Raw genomic sequence first — 18,678 nt, forward strand, 5'->3', positions numbered from 1 at the left:
GGGAATGCCGTTTTACCTTTCCACCGAGATGGTACCTATTTATCTACTCACATTTACATGCTTTTGAACTGCTAGGTTGTCGAGGAGCTGGGATAAAGCGACGGGAGCTCCCTCCGCCGCGTGGATTCGATCTTATGACAGCTGGTCTTCTGACCCTGCAGCCCAGGCTTCTGCGGTTTAGCCCACAGCGCCACCATGTCCCCATAGGCTAAGATATAGTTTATATTTTATATGTATTAACTGGACCCCTTCATATATATCAGGATCTGGATAAGTGAATCAACAAGACAGATCCTGATGGAAGGACAGATCCGGAAGCTGAGGCTCCAATCCTTTGGCCATCTCATGAGAAGAGGAGACTCCCTGGAAAAGACCCTGATGTTGGGAAAGTGTGAAGGCAAGAGGAGAAGGGGACGACAGAGGACGAGATGGCTGGACGGTGTCATCGAAGTGACCAACATGACTTTGACCCAACTCCGGGAGGCCGTGGAAGAAAGGAGGGCCTGGCGTGCTCTGGTCCATGGGGTCACGAAGAGTCGGACATGACTTAACGAGTAAACAAAAGTGAACCAGCAGATAAAGGTCTCATGGATACGAGGGTCCTACTGTATATGTTTAGGGGGGAAACTGACAGTTATGGAGTGATGAGAGGGATTAAACATCCCTTTCTTTCATCCAACAATCCCCAGAGACATCTCCACTGTAGCTCTGAAAGCACACATTAGACAAAACAACGGTGTCGTTGCACTCTTTATTCCGCTGCTGTTCCCCCACCTTCCTTCGCTCAGCAGAAGAGTCTCACTGCTGGTGAAAAGCAGACACCCGAGATGGTATCGCATAGCACAACATGTGGCATGTAAGCGGAACTTTTGGTAAAGGTGCCAGCTTGTCAGCCAACCACTCCAGCAAAGACAGTTTGGTGTGCCAAGATCAGCAGAGGATGACAAGTAAGGATTTATTTTAAAAATATTTATATCCCACCTTTCCTGTGGCAGCCAACAATAGCACGGCGACAATTAAGAACCAAAGACATCAGAGAGGCTGAATTTGTTTTTTAAAGGGTGATGAGTCAGAATTGCTAGCAAAACTAATTTCACCAAGCCGCCATTCAGCGGCTTGAAAACAATTAATCTAAAAGAGCAAAGGCATGCAGCCTACAGATCCTTATGGGGGGCAGAGACCCAAAGTTAGACAATCACTGCTCGGACATTTTTCCCCCACCTTGGACAAATGCAGAGGGGCAGAAAATCCGGAAAGGTGTTGGGCTGACCGTGAAAATTGGAAAGCCAATTGTGCCCATTTGAGATAGTTCCAGATTCATGACAGTGATTTTTCTCTTTTTTTAAATGAAAAAAATGGCCCTGTGCCTGAACAATTAAAAATAATAATTACAGGGCTTGGAGCACTCACACACCTAAAAATATGCCTTCGCCTGGCCTGTAGCCGAGTGAGCTTGGTGTGGTTTGCCTGAAGGAATTTCAGGTGCGAGACGCTGCGTCAGCCAAGGCGTATTTGTTCCTTCCCTTGAGCTGTAGGTGCAGGAGTTTGATTAAATAAAATAAAATGCAGCACGTGGTCGAGCCAGGTTTTTCCCGCAGGAGTCGAAGGCTTGGCCACGTACAGCGTAGCCTGTTGGGGTCAAGCGTCGAGGAAGAGTGTGTACTTAACCCAGATTTTGCAGATGCCTGTCGGAGGAGAACTAGGTCAGGAAGCAGCAGGAAGAGCGGCCCATAATTAGCATCCTGCTTGCTTGCCCACCTTCTTTTCCTCCCTCCTTTCTTGTTGTTCCTGGCACAATGAGAAACCCACCCCACCGCTGCTGTTTTTTATGACTGTTGTGTCACCTTTGTTTTTCCATGCTTGCCTCCTGTGCATTGAGAGGCTGCGGGAAAGACAGAAATTAAACAGGAGAGACCATTTTTCCCAAGTGGAGCAAAAGCAGGCTTAAGGGGACGGCTTCCCCAGGTCACCTTCAGCTTGTATTAAAGACACAAGAGCTCAACTAGGACCATATCAATGCAGGGGATGAAGGACAGAAGTTTGGTGGTCCAGAGGATTAATGAAAGGGCTTGACTCTCCACCAGCCTAGATGAGCCTTCCTCAATAGGGAGGTCTTCAGGTGGATTACATATCCCATTGGCCACGCTGGCTGGGGATCTTGGCATAGGAGGGCGGCTTAAAGCGAGAGGCCAACCCCATTTATAAACTGGGAAGCCTAACAGAGATGTCTTAAGGGAGCAACTATCAAGGTTTTGTAGAAGCCGCGCGCACACACCCTGCCTAAATGCCTTCTCCCCCTCCACGCCCCACATCTGTGCAGGCCAGTTGTGCTTGATAACATTGTACAAATGATATTTGTTAGTGAAGTAAGCAGAGAACATGCACCTGCAAGGGTTCAAAACTCCATGCCCGGGAAAATCCACAACCAGGGCTGCGAAAAGGACAAAGTCCTTACCAAGTGTGAAATGTCACGTTGACTCACATAATTTCCAGCCTGTGTCTACTATACGAACCATTGAAACTTTGCCCATGTTTGCATCCCCATCTGGCATTATATAAATACGGCCATCATTGATTCCTGCTCTTGCGTCTGAGGACGTGGCCCGTGTTCCACTAATATTCAAATACACAGAAGTTGTCTTTCAGGTTTTACAGCCATTTTCATTTTGCTTCTTGCCTGATACGCTGGAGAGAATCAACTCTAAAAAGAAGCATTTTAAAGGTGGTTGTCAAGAGACGACATTTTTAAAAACATTATTCTCCTGTGGGTAGCAGAGAGTAGCCCGGGGAGCTGCCCTTTTCGAGTCGTCCTAGGGCTACCAAGGCTTCCCCACCACACCACTTTTCCTTCCTACCCGCATGACTTATCTGAATTCTCAGGGGAGTTTACAGGAATAAAAATATATTTAACCTCATAACAATATTGCACTTTTTAAAAAAAAAAATTGGAATAGCACCAGCATTATCGCTAAAAAGAGCTAAACTTCCTTAAGTTTCCAAACTAAACCTCACTGTTGCAGGAAACATGAACCTTTTAAATCAACTCCTCCAAGTATCCAGCCCGCAGACCCTGTCTCTTTTTAAATGTATATGTGGCCCTATGGCTCTTGGGTTTCTTTTAATTGGAGCAACTCTTTCCTGAATTTTAGCTGCATGGAGGCAATTCTGATTGCCCGCAAGCCTCACCGGATGGGACCTTGAGCGGCTCTGCTTTTTAAAAGTACAGCTGAAAAGCAGATTTGTAATCCCGCACGGAGACCCCGAAGGGTGCCAGCCGCAGCGTTTTGCTAGGCCTCCGTGTGAAACCCGGTGGAGCCCTATGCAATTACAAATGATGAAAAAAGGGCTTTTCAAATGTGGACGGGTAGGGGCCTGGGAGAAAGAGGGAAGCAGAGAGGAGACTTCTGACGGGTTTTTACGGGGCAAAATGGAGCCCTTTGTCTGACCGAAACCTTTCTCGGGCGATGCCAGAGTAAAAGCCTTTGTGAGAGGGTTGGCAGAAGTCTGAAGAGCTGCTTCCTGGGCCGTATTGTTGAACTGCCAGAGAGAAGAGAAAGCTCGGGGTCTTTATGGGGTTAGTAGATCAGACGCTGGGCTGGAGGTCATGCCCGAGAAAGCCTTTCATAAGACCAGGGGCTCAGACACCCTTGCCAGCTTAGTTGGCATCAAGGGAGATAAACGCTTTGTGGGACGGCAAATCTTCCCCTTCGCTGCTGCCAATGGCGGCCGATTCTTCCTTCCTTAAACAGCCGGGACTTTCCTTCGAAACGGGTCGATCATATGGGCTTCTCACCCTACAAGGGCCGGGTGGGTAGAGTTAACCATCTCCTTGTTAGGAGCTGGATCCTGCATTCGGGCATGCAGTCCAGGGAGCCCATGGGCCAGCTCCACATGGGCGCATGGGAGGAGAGCTTGATCCAGGCCTGGGGCTTTCGTTCTGCTCTGGCTGGGAGGGGTGGCAAAAATAAAGCTTTTTTGCACCAAAAAAGAGAGGCTTAGTGAATTAAGGGGCATGAATATGCGCTGTGTATATAAACAAAAGGCAGATTAAGGTTTCCAAGGAAGAAGGGAAGCAACACAGCCAGGAAATGCGGAGGTGAATTCTTCATCCAGCGACAGAAAATACAGTTTTCCAAGAGCTTTCTGTGGACTAACGGCCAAGATGCCGTACCTCCTGATTTCAAGATTAGGGTGTGTGGGAATATACCCGCGGGTGTTACACACTGGGTGTTCTGCGGGTGAGCTCAGCATCCAAGTCTGAGCGATCCAGAGGCTATGTTGAGGATCCAAAGCACACTTATACTGTATATTCTTGAATGAATGATGAGACCAAACAGGGATTCCTGCAGGATCCTTCGAAGGGAAGCTTAGTGAAACTAACTTTTATTTATTCCTATTATTTACTGTATGTGCCGCTTTTCCCCTCCCCCATAGGGGACCGAAGACAAGCCAGGAAAGTGACGCGGCAACCATGTTTTTAGAAATAATGTAGAAATGATACTAAAGGGCAGGGATGGGCAAAGTTGCTTTCCTGGATTTTCTGCTAGCAGTGCTGCAGGGGGTTACGGTATGCCGAAACTTCCTTTCCAAAAAAGACAAGGGCCACGCAGAAGAGTCACACAGAAGTCCTCGATCGTTTCCTCCTTCATTTCCAGGGATGTAATTCCAACATGGCTTTCCTAAACAATCAAGAGCCCCTTAGAATTCCTGCCTCATATTTTTCCTCAGGTTAGGAGGCTACGGTTCATAATGTCTGAAAGGTTCTTTCATGAACAAACCTCCTCATGTCTTGCAAACTCAAGCCTGTGGCTTCCGTTATTGAGTCTATCCATCAGGTGTTCAGACTCTGCCTCCTGCCTCCCATGGTCCCCAGCATCACTGTCTCCTCTGGCGAGCCTTGTCTTCTCACGGTATGTCCAAAATTCGATCATCTACGTTTAGTTATTCACACATGTAGTGAGAATCCAAGCTTTGGATGGTCTGGAAGCTATTTATTGATTTCTCTCAGCGTTTGGAAGGACTGCTTTTTAAAACAACTCCCCAAAAGACTTCTTTTTAAAACCAAAAACTCCCAGAATGCCCCAGCCAACATGTTCTCTGGACCTCAACTCCCAGCATCCCCCAGGGGGCAATTTGTTTTTGGACCACAATTCCCAGCATCCCCTAGGAAGCAGAGTTCATTTTTGGACCACAATTCCCAGCATCCCCTAGGAAGCAGAGTTCATTTTTGGACCACAATTCCCAGCATCCCCTAGGAAGCAGTTTGCTTTTGGACCACAATTCCCAGCATCCCCCAGGAAGCAGTTTATTTTTGGACCACAATTCCCAGCATCCCCCAGGAAGCAGAGTTCGTTTTTGAACCACAGTTCCCAGCATCCCCTCAGCCAGCCAGCCGGCCAAGGTGGACGAAGGCCCTGGTCTTCCTGGCCCCGCCCAGTCCCCAAAGAGCCCGCCTCCAAAAGCCCCATTTCAAATAATAACCGTCCTCTGCCCGCCCCTCCTCCTGTCAGTCACTCTTCCCTGCCCGGCGACGCCCCGCCCCTTTCCTCCCCGCGAGCCGCTGCCGGGCGTGGCCCGCCCGAGGGCGTTGCTAAGGGCAGGCCTTCTTCCGCGTCCACCAGGGAATTGGCGGAGGGGAGACGGTTGCTAGGGGGCGGGGCGCGCGCGTTGCTCGGCAGCGGTTGCCACTGGGCGGCTCCGGTTCCCTCAGCCCTCTGCCTTCTCCGCGAAACAGCTGGTCCCCCCCCTCGGGCCGTACCATCGCGACTGTCCGGGGAGGGGGGGGCGCCCGTTGGAGGCGGCGAAGAGCGCGAGGCCGCTGCGTGGGGGGGAGGGGGAGGGGGAGGAAGAGGAGAGGACGAGGAGGCGGGCGTCGTCGGGAAGCAGCTGGGAACGGGCCTGGCCGTGGGCAGGGAGGCCCTTTGCCGTCGCGCCCCCTCTCCAGCTGCAAGGCGGGTGGTACGGCCCGCCCCTGTCCCCCTTCCCCCGTCCGGTGCCGCCGGGGCAGCCCTTCAGTCAGTCAGTCAGTCGGCCGGCCGTGAGGGAGACCATGGCGCTGCTCCCCTCGCGGACCCCCCTGCTGCTGCCGCCGCCCCCGCCCCCGGCCCGAAGGGGGCGCCCCAAGGCCCGGGGAGGGGCCCAGCCCAGCGTCAGGTGAGGAAGAAGAGGGGTGTGTGTGTGTGAAGGGAGGGGGTCGAGAGGAGAGGGGGAGGGGGAGGCAGGAAGAGAAGTCACTTGCCAAGGGGGGGAGGGGGTGTGTTCATCGGGGGGGCGAGGGAGGGGCAGGGGGTGCCATGGGTGGGGGAAGGCTGGCCTGGGGGAAAGGGGTGCCCGGGGGGGGAAGGAGGGGGCAGGGAGCGCGGGGGGAGCCGGGGGTGGCTTTGGGTAAAGGGGGCTCCTTTTTGGGGGGGTTGTCTCCCGAAAGGAGGGCTCTGGGTGGAGGGCAGTGAGGTCTAGTGGGGTTGAGACTGTGAAAGGGGGGTGCCTTGATGCAGGGGGGGAAGGAAGGTGGGGAGGGGGAGCATGCATGCATGTACGCATGGCTGCAGGGAGTTTGGGGGGGCAGGGAGATAGGATGTGGTGTCATATACAAACACACACACACAAAAGGCGATGGGGGTGAATCAAGTCGAGGTCTGTTCCTCCCCTCATCTTATCCAGGGAGGCTTCCCCCCCCCCCGTGCAGGGAAGTTGGGGTTTTTTTGGGGTGTGTGTGTGAAAGTCTAGCTGGTTGTAGGGAGAGGCTGGAGCAGATGTGCAGGAAAAGGCCTGTGGAGTCGGAAGCAGAGGAGACTGGGGTGCAAGAACTCCGGATCCCATAAGGAAGGGGTTGATGGATTGCTAATAATGCAGCCAGAGAGGACATGAAGAGGTGGCGTGATGGGGTTATGTGTGTTTGTTGTTTTATATACTGCATTTCTATGGGACTCCTCTGGTCTCATTGCATCTTTCTCTCTTCCTTTGTTCCAAAAATGCAATGGTTTACTTTAAAATACCGGAGAAACAGCTGTGTCACAACATGTTTGGCAAAATGGCCTCCGCCCGCCCGCCCGCGCCCCACTTCTTCCGCCAGCATAATTTCCAGCAAGTCCAGTTGATTCCAGCCTAGGGTTGAAGGCCAAACGCCCAACATCTTGCGCTGCTCCAGAGGTTGAATAGGTCTACTCGAAAGCCCATCCCTCGCATTCTCTTAGGGAGGTCTCTGTGTTGCAAACGATCTCTTCTTTGGGACACCCTGGGGGTCCCTGCCTTCTTTCATGGCCTGTTAACCTAACAGATCACGGCCCGTGTCAGACAACAGCTTGAGTCGGAACCCAGACAAAGACTTAGTTAAGATTAAACCCATTTAATCTGGACCCTGAACCAAGATGGGCGGGTGCCGTTCTGAAGATGGAAGAGGTGTGACACGGGTGGCCTGTTACGAATGGATCCGTGGAAAGAGAGCGAAAGGCTGCTTTTGACGTACGAAATGCAATGCACTGTCTCTTGAGTTCCTAGAAATGGCTGGCTTAGGCCTCAGAATTCTCCATCCACCCGGTGAAGCTTTTTGGAGAGATGACCATGGAAGACGAGGAAGTCTCTTTCGTTACGGCATTAGAGATTTGAGGGCGTGTTGAACCCATGAAGGCTCAGAAAAAGAGGTGGCTTGTGTAAGATGGGTTTTGGCTTGTAGCCATTGGGGAAGGTACAGTCTTAGCGATTGCTTGGGAGAGGTAAACATCATATAGATGTACTTTAGGGTGGGGTTGGTCTGTACAGTATGGGCAAAGACCCAGGGGAGAACAGACATGGTTTAAGAAGGGGCATCTGTTTTTCTAGTGCTGGATTGATCAGCCGGGAGCCAGTGGGGAGACTGTGCTAAAAGCTATTGTACCTTAAATAGGCAAAATTCTTTAATTCTTCTAAAGAGACGAGGTTGAGAACCTGTACATGTAAGACAATGCATTTCACTCCCTTAAAGAGAATGACATAAATATAAGTCTCGGAACGCACTAAAGCTTTAGGTCCTGAGAATGTGCAAAAAGAAGGGGGGAGGAAATCAGTCAATTTAAGTCTCCTGCATTTGTCGTCAGCTTTCTTCTCTGCAGCAGACGCACAAAACAGGGGAACGAGATGCTTATTCATAACGGGTGTGTGGTGGTGCATGCGTGCGCATGCCTCTTAAGCCCTCCAAGGCAGGCATGAAGAATAGTGGTCTTTCTGTTTGCAGTGTATTTACATGGCTGACTGTCTGAAGGTTACATTCCTTTTCCTTGTGCAGTGGCAAATTAAATTAGTCACAAGTGGAGTTTCGGGGGGTGGGGGGAAGGAATTTGCTGCCAGCCTGTGTGTTACAGCTGTGCACAGAAAAAGAAAAAAAGCCTGTTAGCAGATCTTCCTGGATAATAATAATAATAATATTTTAAAGAAAAATTCAGAATTTAGAATTTGGTCTTTTTGGCATGTTTTCTTGATTTTAAAAATAAAATGAATGACTTGATTATAATAAGCTTGTGAAGCTTACTAGCTTGTGGGAATGAATGACCTTGGTGATGACTGAGCTGCTGTTTCAGAGCTACCTACCTTGGGAATTTCATTTGCAGAAAACATCTGTGCTCTTACAGCTTTGTACAGCGTTTGCCAGCATGTGTACTGCCTCCCCTTAAAAGGTTGTCTCTTTTTATTCTCCTTCCAGCTCTCCTTGGTTTTCCATTCTCCTTTCCCCCTTTTCCCTGCTTAGCTTAACAGTGCTTTTGAATTCAAAAAGAGCAAGAGTGGAATAACTGGCAGTTGATTTGTTGCTGACAGTGTGTTTCCCAGGTTGCCCAATGATCCTCATCAACTGACGGATGCAACCAGTGTGCACAAAGTGTGTGTGTAGGTATGTGTCCTTCTTCTGCTCTAAGAGGGGGGGAAACATCCTTTCTTGGGGCTGTCTGAACTACTCAGAACAAGAAGGCTGATCCAGGGCACTTGAAAGCTGAAAATCTGCTAAAAGCCTTGGCTGTATACCAAAGGAAGGGGGGGAGGCATTTTCAGGGTTCCTTAAATAACATCCCCAGCAAACCTGCTGAATGCACAATTCCCACAAAGTGTGTGTTTTTATGTTTCCTGTTTAGTGGCTCTTGAAGAAGGGGGGATCAGAAAAGACCCAGCACAAGAGAGACATTTAGCATGAGAGAGAACATTGGTGTGGTTCTAACATTAATGCTCTTATATTACTGCTGTTCTGGTGTTAGTCCTGGTGATACCGTATTTACCCTTTGGGCAATTGACAATAATTTTGCCCAAATCTTTTGTGGCACAAGTCATAGAGTCGTAGAGTTGGAAGAGACCACAGGGGCCATCGAATCCAACCCCCTGCCATGCAGGAACATCTATCAGAGCGCTCCCGACAGACGGCCATCCAGCCTCTGCTTAAAAACCTCCAAAGAAGGAGACTCCACCACACTCCAAGGCAGCCTCTTCCTCTGCAGCTCCGACTGTCAGCAAGTTCTTTCTGAGATTCAGGTGGAATCTCTTCCTGTAGTTTGAAACCATTGCTCCGTGTCCTAATCTCTGGAGCCCTGGAAAACAAACCTGTCCCTTCTTCAACCTGACATCCTTTCAGATATTTAAACATGCCTATCATGTTCCCTCTTAACCTTCTTTTTGTAAAGCTAAACATTCCCAACTCCCTAAGCCGCTCTTCGTAGGACATGGCTTCCAGACCTTTAACCATTTTAATCACCCTCCTCTGGACACTAAAGTCTGTATGTAGCTTGGCTCATTGGCTTGAGCAACAGGAGAACTGGAGAGAAGTTTGATGGATCAGACAAAGTATTATTTAGTTGAATGTCTAATCTCTTCAAATGAAGACCCCTTAAATGGTGTAACCTTTCCTTGGAGCAGAGTTGTCAAAGCCCTCTAATCCTTTTGCCCATGGTTTAGCATGGTCTTTGTTGAGATTTGGCAGCCAGAACTGCACAGAAGTGCGAGATGGTTTCAAGTGTGGCTGTCTCCTGCACTTTAAAAAAAAAGGTGTGATGTTATTGGCAGCAGGTTCTTTTTTCGGCCTTATTGCTAATTGGAGCGAGGATTTCTATCAAATTTCACACTTCCTCTACAAGCTCTGCATGAGCCCACAAGCGAGTATGAACATGTTTATGAGTCATGTGGACTTTTCTCACCAGATGTCTGCTGAACATGTCCACAACCACTTATAAGTTCAAACAAAGGCTGCGGGGGAAAAAATATGACATGTCATAGAAATCCTCCCCGATCATCCCTGGATGTGGAATTCAGCCTTCTGTACAGGGGCTGTATCTTGGGCAAGATTTTCTGGTTGAGCTGTTCAGCTTCATTCCAAGCTCTTTTTCTCGATCCCTTACGGGCAGCGTAGAATCTGTGCATACGTGAAGTTTGGCTGTTTTGCTGCAGTTTCCTCAGTTACATGGGACTTCCTTTTCTATTTCATTGCTATTTCCTTCTGCTTCGAGGAATCCTTTTGGAGCCCTGAATCTTGTCGTCTCCAAGCTGGCTACCTCCCAGGCTGCTCGTAACTCCACTTAGGAAAGTCAGCGCCACCCACAACATAGATGCTTTTAATGTGCGCCAGCTGTGACTTGGTGTCTTCTAGGCATGATCGAATGGAGCAGAAACGTCAAGCATGTTTCTGCAGAGTTACGTCAGTCGGCACTTCCCATTCCCATCCCTTCTTTATCTGCCTTACTTCTGGCACTGTGCTGGGCTCTCATCATCCTCTTCCTCTTAGAACCGCAGAGTTGGAAGGGACTCTCATGAAGCCCAGCCCCTGTCAGGAAGGCCTGGGGGGGGGGATTCAAACTCCCAACCTATGGCTCCACAGCCAGATGCCTAAACCCCCGAGCTATCCAGCACTTCTCTCTGAACAGTAGGTCTCTTCTGTCCTTGGTATTTTCCCCTCTTCCACTCCCCCTCAAACTGCCTGCGACTGGGTGGTGCTCCTTGATGGCCAGCCTTTCCTCTCGTGCAAACATCCCCTGGTGCCAGCAGGAGCCAGCCCTTGCGACGTAGCTGTTGCCCCTTCCTTCCTGGTAAGGCTAAGAAGGCGTGGATGATGCAGGAGGGGCTAGTGAGGAGATCGCTTTCTATAAATTTCCACCCTCATGCATTTTGGGTACTTTCCCCATTCTTGCTTGCTTTCTCTCCCCCCTTCAAACTATCTTTGGTTTGCGATGTAGCCCCAAACCCCAATGGGCAGGCCTCTCCATCCCAAAACACCAAACCCCTGTGCGGTCCAGGCTGCCCCACTTCTGCTTGGCTGGCCATCCCCCACAACGACATCTATTGTGTCCGGTGTTACATACAGCACTGATGTTACCTGTCTGTCATGGGTTTGGAGGGAAAGTTCCATCCTATGGGGAGTGGAAGGCGGGACATCAGGAGGAGGGGCTGTACTGTATAAATATGAGATGCTGAGTGATGCAGAGAGACACTGGGATGTGACGAAGCAGCAGCTGGGAAGAAGAAGCTGTTGTGGGAGTCTGTGTGTCAGACAGGGTACTACTGTGTGTCAGAGTACCAACCTGATAGGTTCAGGTGTCTGTTGGTTAGCCAGAACTGATAGGTTCAGGGTCTGTGCTTCAAGTTAAGGGTTCTGGGTGAACCAAACTGTATGCTTGTATGAGTGAGAATAAGCCACGTTACTTTATCCTATTCACCTGATTGTTTATTTTTCCTTGTGTGTATTTAAATAAACCTTATTCTTTTTATTGTTTAAAAATCCATCCCTGGTCTGTGTGACTTATTAAAGGGAATGGTTGGTGGCAGCTTAGTGTAACTGTGTGGCAGGTCCCAGTAGGTCTGGGTTTGTCACATTGATTGGTGTCCAGCGTGTGGGATACGACTGGTCCAGTTGTCCAGCGGTCCAGCAAAGCCTTGGCAAGTGTGCCCAGAGCAAGGGGGGTCTAGTCAGGGACAGTCTGAGGCGCGTAGGTAATCTTCTAGGTGTACCTCACGGGGAGGTGCGCTAGTAGAAGAACGTGCCAACTGGGGAGACTTAGATTAAGGTGCTCTGAGGCAGCCTAGTTTTGGCGGGAAAAAGCTGAGGCAAAACTGCGTAGCAACAGCGAGCTAGCTTGCCAGCTGAGAGGCCCAGCAGAGGGGGGTAGGCTCTGACTCGATACTGTTGCAAGTTTAGTGCTGAAGAACAGCAGCAATCTCTAGGGAAAGCTGGTTCTGAGGCAAGAGGAAAAAAGTGGTCGTTTTATTTTGAGGCTTGACTTTTTAAAGCAGCCTGTTCTGAGGGGGGATTATGCCCTTGACTCGAAGCCAAGTAGCAGACATGAGTGAAGTGAAAGACCCCCAGATTGACCAAGGTTCTGAGGATGAATTTGGCTCAGTGCAAGGTGACAGCACAGGAGAGCAGAACCCCGAACTTAGAAAATTGCTCCTAGCCCAACAGCATGAACTGAGGGTGAGGGAAATGGAGGAAAGGGAAAGAGAGAAACAGCGGCAATTTGAATTAGAGAGAGAGAGAATGGAGAGGGAGGAAAGATTGGAGAGAGAGAGAATGGCGTTTGAATTAAGAAAACTGGAAATGATGAACCAGAACAATAATAATAATAGGGATTCTGAGGGAGGCCAACTGTCTAAAGCTGACCTGAAGAAATTCCCTGTGTACCACAAGGGAGATTGTCCTGAGGTGTTCTTTTCCTTAGTGGAAAGAGCGTTTGTGGACTTCTCAGTGAGGGAAACTGAGAAGATGACCATCATGCGATCTTTAATCAGTGGTAGCCTGGCTGAGGTTTATGCCGAGATGCCTGAGGAACTGATGAAAGATTTTGCAGAGTTTAAAAAACTGGTGTTTGCCAGACATGGGATAAATGCAGAGCAGCTGAGACAAAGATTCAGGTCCCTCACAAAAAAACCAGAACAGACTTTTACCCAAGTGGGGGCCCAATTGGTGAGGCTGCTTGAGAAATGGCTATCGCAGGAGGGAACAGAGACCTATGAGCAGCTTAAAGACTTGATAGCGCTGGAACAGTTCTATTCAGTCCTGCATGGGGAATTGAAATTCCAGGTGAGGGAAAGGAAACCGAGGTCTGTGGCAGAAGCCGCAGAGATCGCAGATTTTATTTCCCAAATAAGAAAGCCCTTGGGTGAGGGGAAATCTGTAGGTAAACCCAAAGAAACCTACAGCAAGTACTCTCAGGGACCAGGGAAAAGCCAGCAAGGGGGAGGGGCCCATGGTGAAGGGAAGCCCTCAGACATGAAACTAAGACCTCAGATTTTGGAGGGAAAACCAAAACAAGATGAGAGAGAATCAAAATACACCAGAAAATGTTATTTCTGTCAGGGAAAGGGTCATCTAATCTCAGAGTGTGAGAAATTAAAGCAGCTAAAAGGAATGGTGCCTCAGAATGCTAGTGGGACCAAGCCAAAAGCTGTGTTCTGTGTCCAGAAAGAGCAAGGCTCAGTGTCACTGAGGGAGCCTGTTGCCATGGCTACTCAGTCTGAAACAGCTATCTCTGCTGATCAGGCTGAGGAAAATGGTCCTCTTATGGAGGTAAAGCGCTGCTTGCTGGTGAAAACAGATTCTCAATTGTTTGAGACAGCTGGGGTGGACGTAGGAATACTTGACCGTCAGTATAGGGGGCTGCGGGACACTTGTTCCCAGGTAACCCTGTGCCATCCAGATATTATTCCTAGGGAGTTTATAATCCCAAATGAGAGCATGAAGGTGGCAGGGATTGAGGGGCAGGTAATCTCTCTGCCAGTAGCAGAGGTACCTGTCAACTTTCAAGGCTGGAGGGGAGATTGGCGGCTAGCGATTTCATCGACTCTGCCAGCAGCCGTGCTCGTGGGAAATGACCTGGCTGAACATGTGAAACGGGTGCTAGTGATTACACGCTCACAAGCCACTACAGGGACAGTTCAGGGGGGTAATGATGAGCCAGAGACGGAAGCAGAGGGGAGTTCAGAAGCTGTGGTGGAAACCTTAACCACAGACAGCAGATTTGGACAGGAGCAAAAGGCAGACGCCACTCTCCAAAAGTGTTTTGAACAGGTGACTGACGCCCAGCTAACACCTGAAACCCCAGTGAGATTTCTGGAGAAAAAGGGGATTTTATATAGAGAGACCCTGAGGAATATCTCAAAAGGGGGAGATGGGATCAGAAGTCAGCTGGTGGTACCTGAAAAGTATCGCCCCATGATCTTACAAAGGGGTCACTCTGACATGTTTGCTGCACACTTAGGGGTGAAAGGGCCCCTTGATTTGATCAAACAAAATTGGGAGCAGATCACCCAGGATGACCCACAAGACGTTGTGACATACATAGACACCTTGATGAATGACCTAAAGAGAAATCTAGAGCTGGCAGCAGAAAACCTGCAAGCTCAGAAGGTCAGACAGAAAACTTGGTATGACCACAAAGCTAGAGAGAGGCACTTTGACCCAGGGGAGGAGGTGCTTTGGCTTAGGCCCTGCAGAGAGAATAAACTGCAGCTCAAATGGGCAGGACCATATAGGGTCATTTCCAAGATGTCAGACCTGAACTACCTAATAGAGCAGGAGAAGAACCAAGCAAGGAGGGTGGTTCATGTGAATGCCCTAAAACCCTACTACAGAGGGGAACAGAGGGTTTTATTCGCGATAAAAGCAGCTGAGAGTGAGGAAGCTGAATTACCATTCTGGGAGGGTAGAGGGGAAGTAAAATACAACCCAGAGGAGGTAAAGATCAGTCCTGCACTCACCCAAGACCAGCAGCAAGAACTAAAAATGCTGCTTAGTAAATATCAACAGGTGTTTTCCAACAAGCCGGGGATAGTGAAGGGAGTGATGCATCGGATCCACACAGGGGATGCACCCCCGCAGGCAGTATCCCCATACCGAGTAACGGGACCCTATAGGGACAAGGTGCGGAAGGAGCTGGACGAGATGCTTAGGGAGAACATAATCGTCCCCTCTTCTAGTCCTTGGTCCTCTCCGATAGTCCTTGTGGACAAGCCTGATGGGAGCATTAGGTTTTGTGTCGATTACAGGAAATTAAACCGTGTAACCACTCCTGATGCCTACCCAATGCCCAGGCTAGACAACCTGATTGAAACCATAGGGGGTTGTCGGTTCATCTCATCATTGGACCTGGTAAAGGGATATTGGCAATTAAGAATTGATCCCAGGGATCAAGAAAAGACTGCCTTTTGCAGCCCTTTTGGTCTCTATGAGTTTCGAGTCCTGAGCTTTGGTCTCAGAAATGCACCAGCCACATTCCAAAGGCTGATGGACCAGACCTTGGCAGGGCTCAGTGACTTTACAGTGGCCTACATTGACGACATAGGGATCTTCAGTAATACCTGGGAAGATCACCTGATACACCTGGAGTTAGTGCTGCAGAGGTTAAGTGCAGCAGGGCTAACAGTAAAGGCCAGCAAGTGTCAGCTGGGTAGCCCAGAAATAAAATACTTGGGTCACATGGTAGGGGGAGGAATGATAAAACCCCTGGAGGCCAAAATAGAAGCTGTTCGTGATTGGCCTAGACCCAACACCAAGAAAAAGGTCAAATCATTTCTTGGGTTGGTGGGCTACTACAGAAAGTTCATCCCGAGGTTTAGCGAGATTGCGGCTCCGCTGACCGATCTGACGAGGAAGAAGGCTGATGACCGCATCCCGTGGACCAGCGACTGTGAGGCGGCGTTCCAGAGGTTGAAGGAGGCGTTAATCAACTATCCAGTCCTGCGTGCTCCAGACTTCGACCGGGAGTTCATCATCTACACAGATGCGTCTAACAGCGGGGTAGGAGCAGTTCTGGGCCAGGAGGATGAGAATGGTGACCAACATCCAGTGTCCTACCTGAGTAGGAAACTTCAAAAAGGTGAGAGACATTTGGCAACCGTGGAGAAGGAGTGTTTGGCCATAGTCTGCGCGATCCAGAAGGCCAAGCCTTACATCTGGGGAAGACATTTTATTCTGTGTACTGACCATTCACCATTGCAATGGTTAAAGACAATGAAAACCCACAATAGCAAACTTATGAGGTGGGCTTTAAACCTACAGGACTATGACTTTGAAGTGAAGGTGGTCAGAGGGTCAGTGAACTGTGTTGCTGACGCCTTATCAAGAAGACCTGAAGAATGAAGACGGCGAAAGAAACATGGACTATGTGTATATAATGATGACAAAAAGTAAAATGTACCTGGTTTTGAATTTGGTTTGTATGAATAAAGGTAAATTGATGTAATGTATATGGTAAATGTTTAAATGCCTATTTGCTATGGTTAACTTAGAATGTAAGTATAAGTAAGTATAATATGGTATGTATAACTGTTGTTGTGTATTTTACCCAGGTTGTTTTTTGGTGAAAAGCACGTTAGCTTTCCCCCTACAAAACAACTTATAAAGAGGGGAGGTGTTACATACAGCACTGATGTTACCTGTCTGTCATGGGTTTGGAGGGAAAGTTCCATCCTATGGGGAGTGGAAGGCGGGACATCAGGAGGAGGGGCTGTACTGTATAAATATGAGATGCTGAGTGATGCAGAGAGACACTGGGATGTGACGAAGCAGCAGCTGGGAAGAAGAAGCTGTTGTGGGAGTCTGTGTGTCAGACAGGGTACTACTGTGTGTCAGAGTACCAACCTGATAGGTTCAGGTGTCTGTTGGTTAGCCAGAACTGATAGGTTCAGGGTCTGTGCTTCAAGTTAAGGGTTCTGGGTGAACCAAACTGTATGCTTGTATGAGTGAGAATAAGCCACGTTACTTTATCCTATTCACCTGATTGTTTATTTTTCCTTGTGTGTATTTAAATAAACTTTATTCTTTTTATTGTTTAAAAATCCATCCCTGGTCTGTGTGACTTATTAAAGGGAATGGTTGGTGGCAGCTTAGTGTAACTGTGTGGCAGGTCCCAGTAGGTCTGGGTTTGTCACATCCGGCTTCCTGCAGGATGTTCCTTTTTTCAATAAACAGGAAGAGTCGTGCCGGTGACTTCACACCCTTATGTAGAGAGCAGCCCCCTTGCCCCACAGAGAGACAGGTCAAGAAGCCCCTTCCCAGAAGTCCAGCCTGTCCATTCGATGCTGCTTCTGTTTGGAAGGAAGGCATCCTGGTTTTCTGAATCTTATTTTGCTCTTGCAGGTGGTGGTGAAATAAGGGAAGAGGGTGAGCAAGCTGGATTGCATGGTCTATATTTATCCGTTACATCCCCAACTCACTAGAAAGGTAGTGCATAGGGATGGCTTCCCAATCATCACACAAAAATAAATGAATGACAAGTAAAATCAAGTTTAACTAAAATATCAAGTAAAACATATCACACTGTGCAGAACATAAAACATTCATTGAAAGGGTTGAGTTCAGTGAAGACTAGTTTCAAACACAGCAGAACAGATTTGATATGTTCTCCAAAGCACTTGTTAAGATCTTGCCCCAAAGAATACATCAACCACCCCAACTGCTACTCAGAAACAGGCAGGTCTGAAGTGGGGGTGGTGGTCCAAATTGAACTTAGTAGATCTGACAGCGCTTTGGGCTACATGGCACTCATCTTTCAGCACTGGCAAATAGAAGGGGAAGATATGGAGGCAGTGACAGATTTTACTTTCTTGGGTTCCATGATCACTGCATATGGTGATAGCAGCCACAAAATTAAAAGACGCCTGGTTCTTGGGAGGAAAGCAATGACAAACCTAGACAGCATCTTAAAAAGCAGAAAAATCACCTTGCCGACAAAGGTCCGCATAGTCAAAGCTATGGTTTTTCCAGTAGCGATGTATGGAAGTGAGAGCAGGAACATAAAGAAAGCTAACCGCCAAAGAGCTGATGCTTTTGAATTGTGGTGCTGGAGGAGACTCTTGAGAGTCCCCTGGACTGCAAGGAGAACAAACCTCTCCATTCTGAAGGAAATCAACCCTGAGGGCTCACTGGAAGGACAGATCCTGAAGCGGAGGCTCCAATATGTTGGCCATCTCATGAGAAGAGAAGCCTCCCTGGAAAAGACCCTGATGTTGGGAAAGTGTGAAGGCAAGAGGAGAAGGGGACGGCAGAGGACGAGATGGCTGGACAATGTCATCGAAGCAACCAACATGACTTTGACCCAACTCCGGGAGGCAGTGGAGGATAGGAGGGCCTGGTGTGCTCTGGTCCATGGGGTCACAAAGAGTCCGACATGACTTAATGACGAAACATCAAAATAATCCGAAGCCCTGCCTGCCTGCCTGCCTGCCTGCCTGCCTGCCTGCCTGCCTGCCTGCCTGCCTGCCTGCCTGCCTGCCTGCCTACCTACCTACCTACCTACCTACCTACCTACCTACCTACCTACCTACCGAAGAGGAGCCTGAGAAGCGGTTTGTCTTTTGCAGGAAAGACATCTTTGGCCAGGTGGTCCATATTTTTCCCTTTTGCTTCTGGAATAAGTATGGCAGAAAAAAAAAAGGTGTCCTGCCCTCTCATGGACACCTCCATTGCTGAGACTCTGAGTGCTTCCTGGAAATAAGAGCCCCCCAAGGGCCAGAAGTTTTGACTCTCGTGACACCCAGTAAGGCTCTCGGGGCTTCATATTCCTTTTCTTGCAGCTACCAGTTTCCAGCAGCAGCCATCTGTGGGAGTCAAGGAAGTAAAGGAGAGGTGTTGCCATTGGGAGTACAGCCCTGCACACTTTTCAAACCATGTAGTGGTCCAGACGTGCTGCCCTGCAACCTGGATAATGACACTACGGAGGATGGATAAAAATCAGTGAT

General features: G+C 49.0%; 1 protein-coding gene across 2 annotated transcripts in view; it reads left to right on the forward strand.

Moving 5' to 3' along the window:
- The first annotated feature begins 5,920 nt into the window (after positions 1–5,920).
- The window catches only part of DNAAF9 (dynein axonemal assembly factor 9), a 92,170-nt gene continuing 79,412 nt past the window's right edge, over positions 5,921–18,678 (forward strand). For both annotated transcript variants that reach the window (XM_073002138.2, XM_073002140.2), the window contains exon 1: positions 5,921–6,153. In XM_073002138.2, the coding sequence (XP_072858239.2) occupies positions 6,050–6,153 (104 nt within the window). In that variant the 5' untranslated portion in view covers positions 5,921–6,049. The remainder of the gene's footprint in view (positions 6,154–18,678) is intronic.

Source organism: Pogona vitticeps, chromosome 5 (assembly GCF_051106095.1).
Source record: "Pogona vitticeps strain Pit_001003342236 chromosome 5, PviZW2.1, whole genome shotgun sequence".
Lineage (NCBI taxonomy): Eukaryota > Metazoa > Chordata > Lepidosauria > Squamata > Agamidae > Pogona > Pogona vitticeps.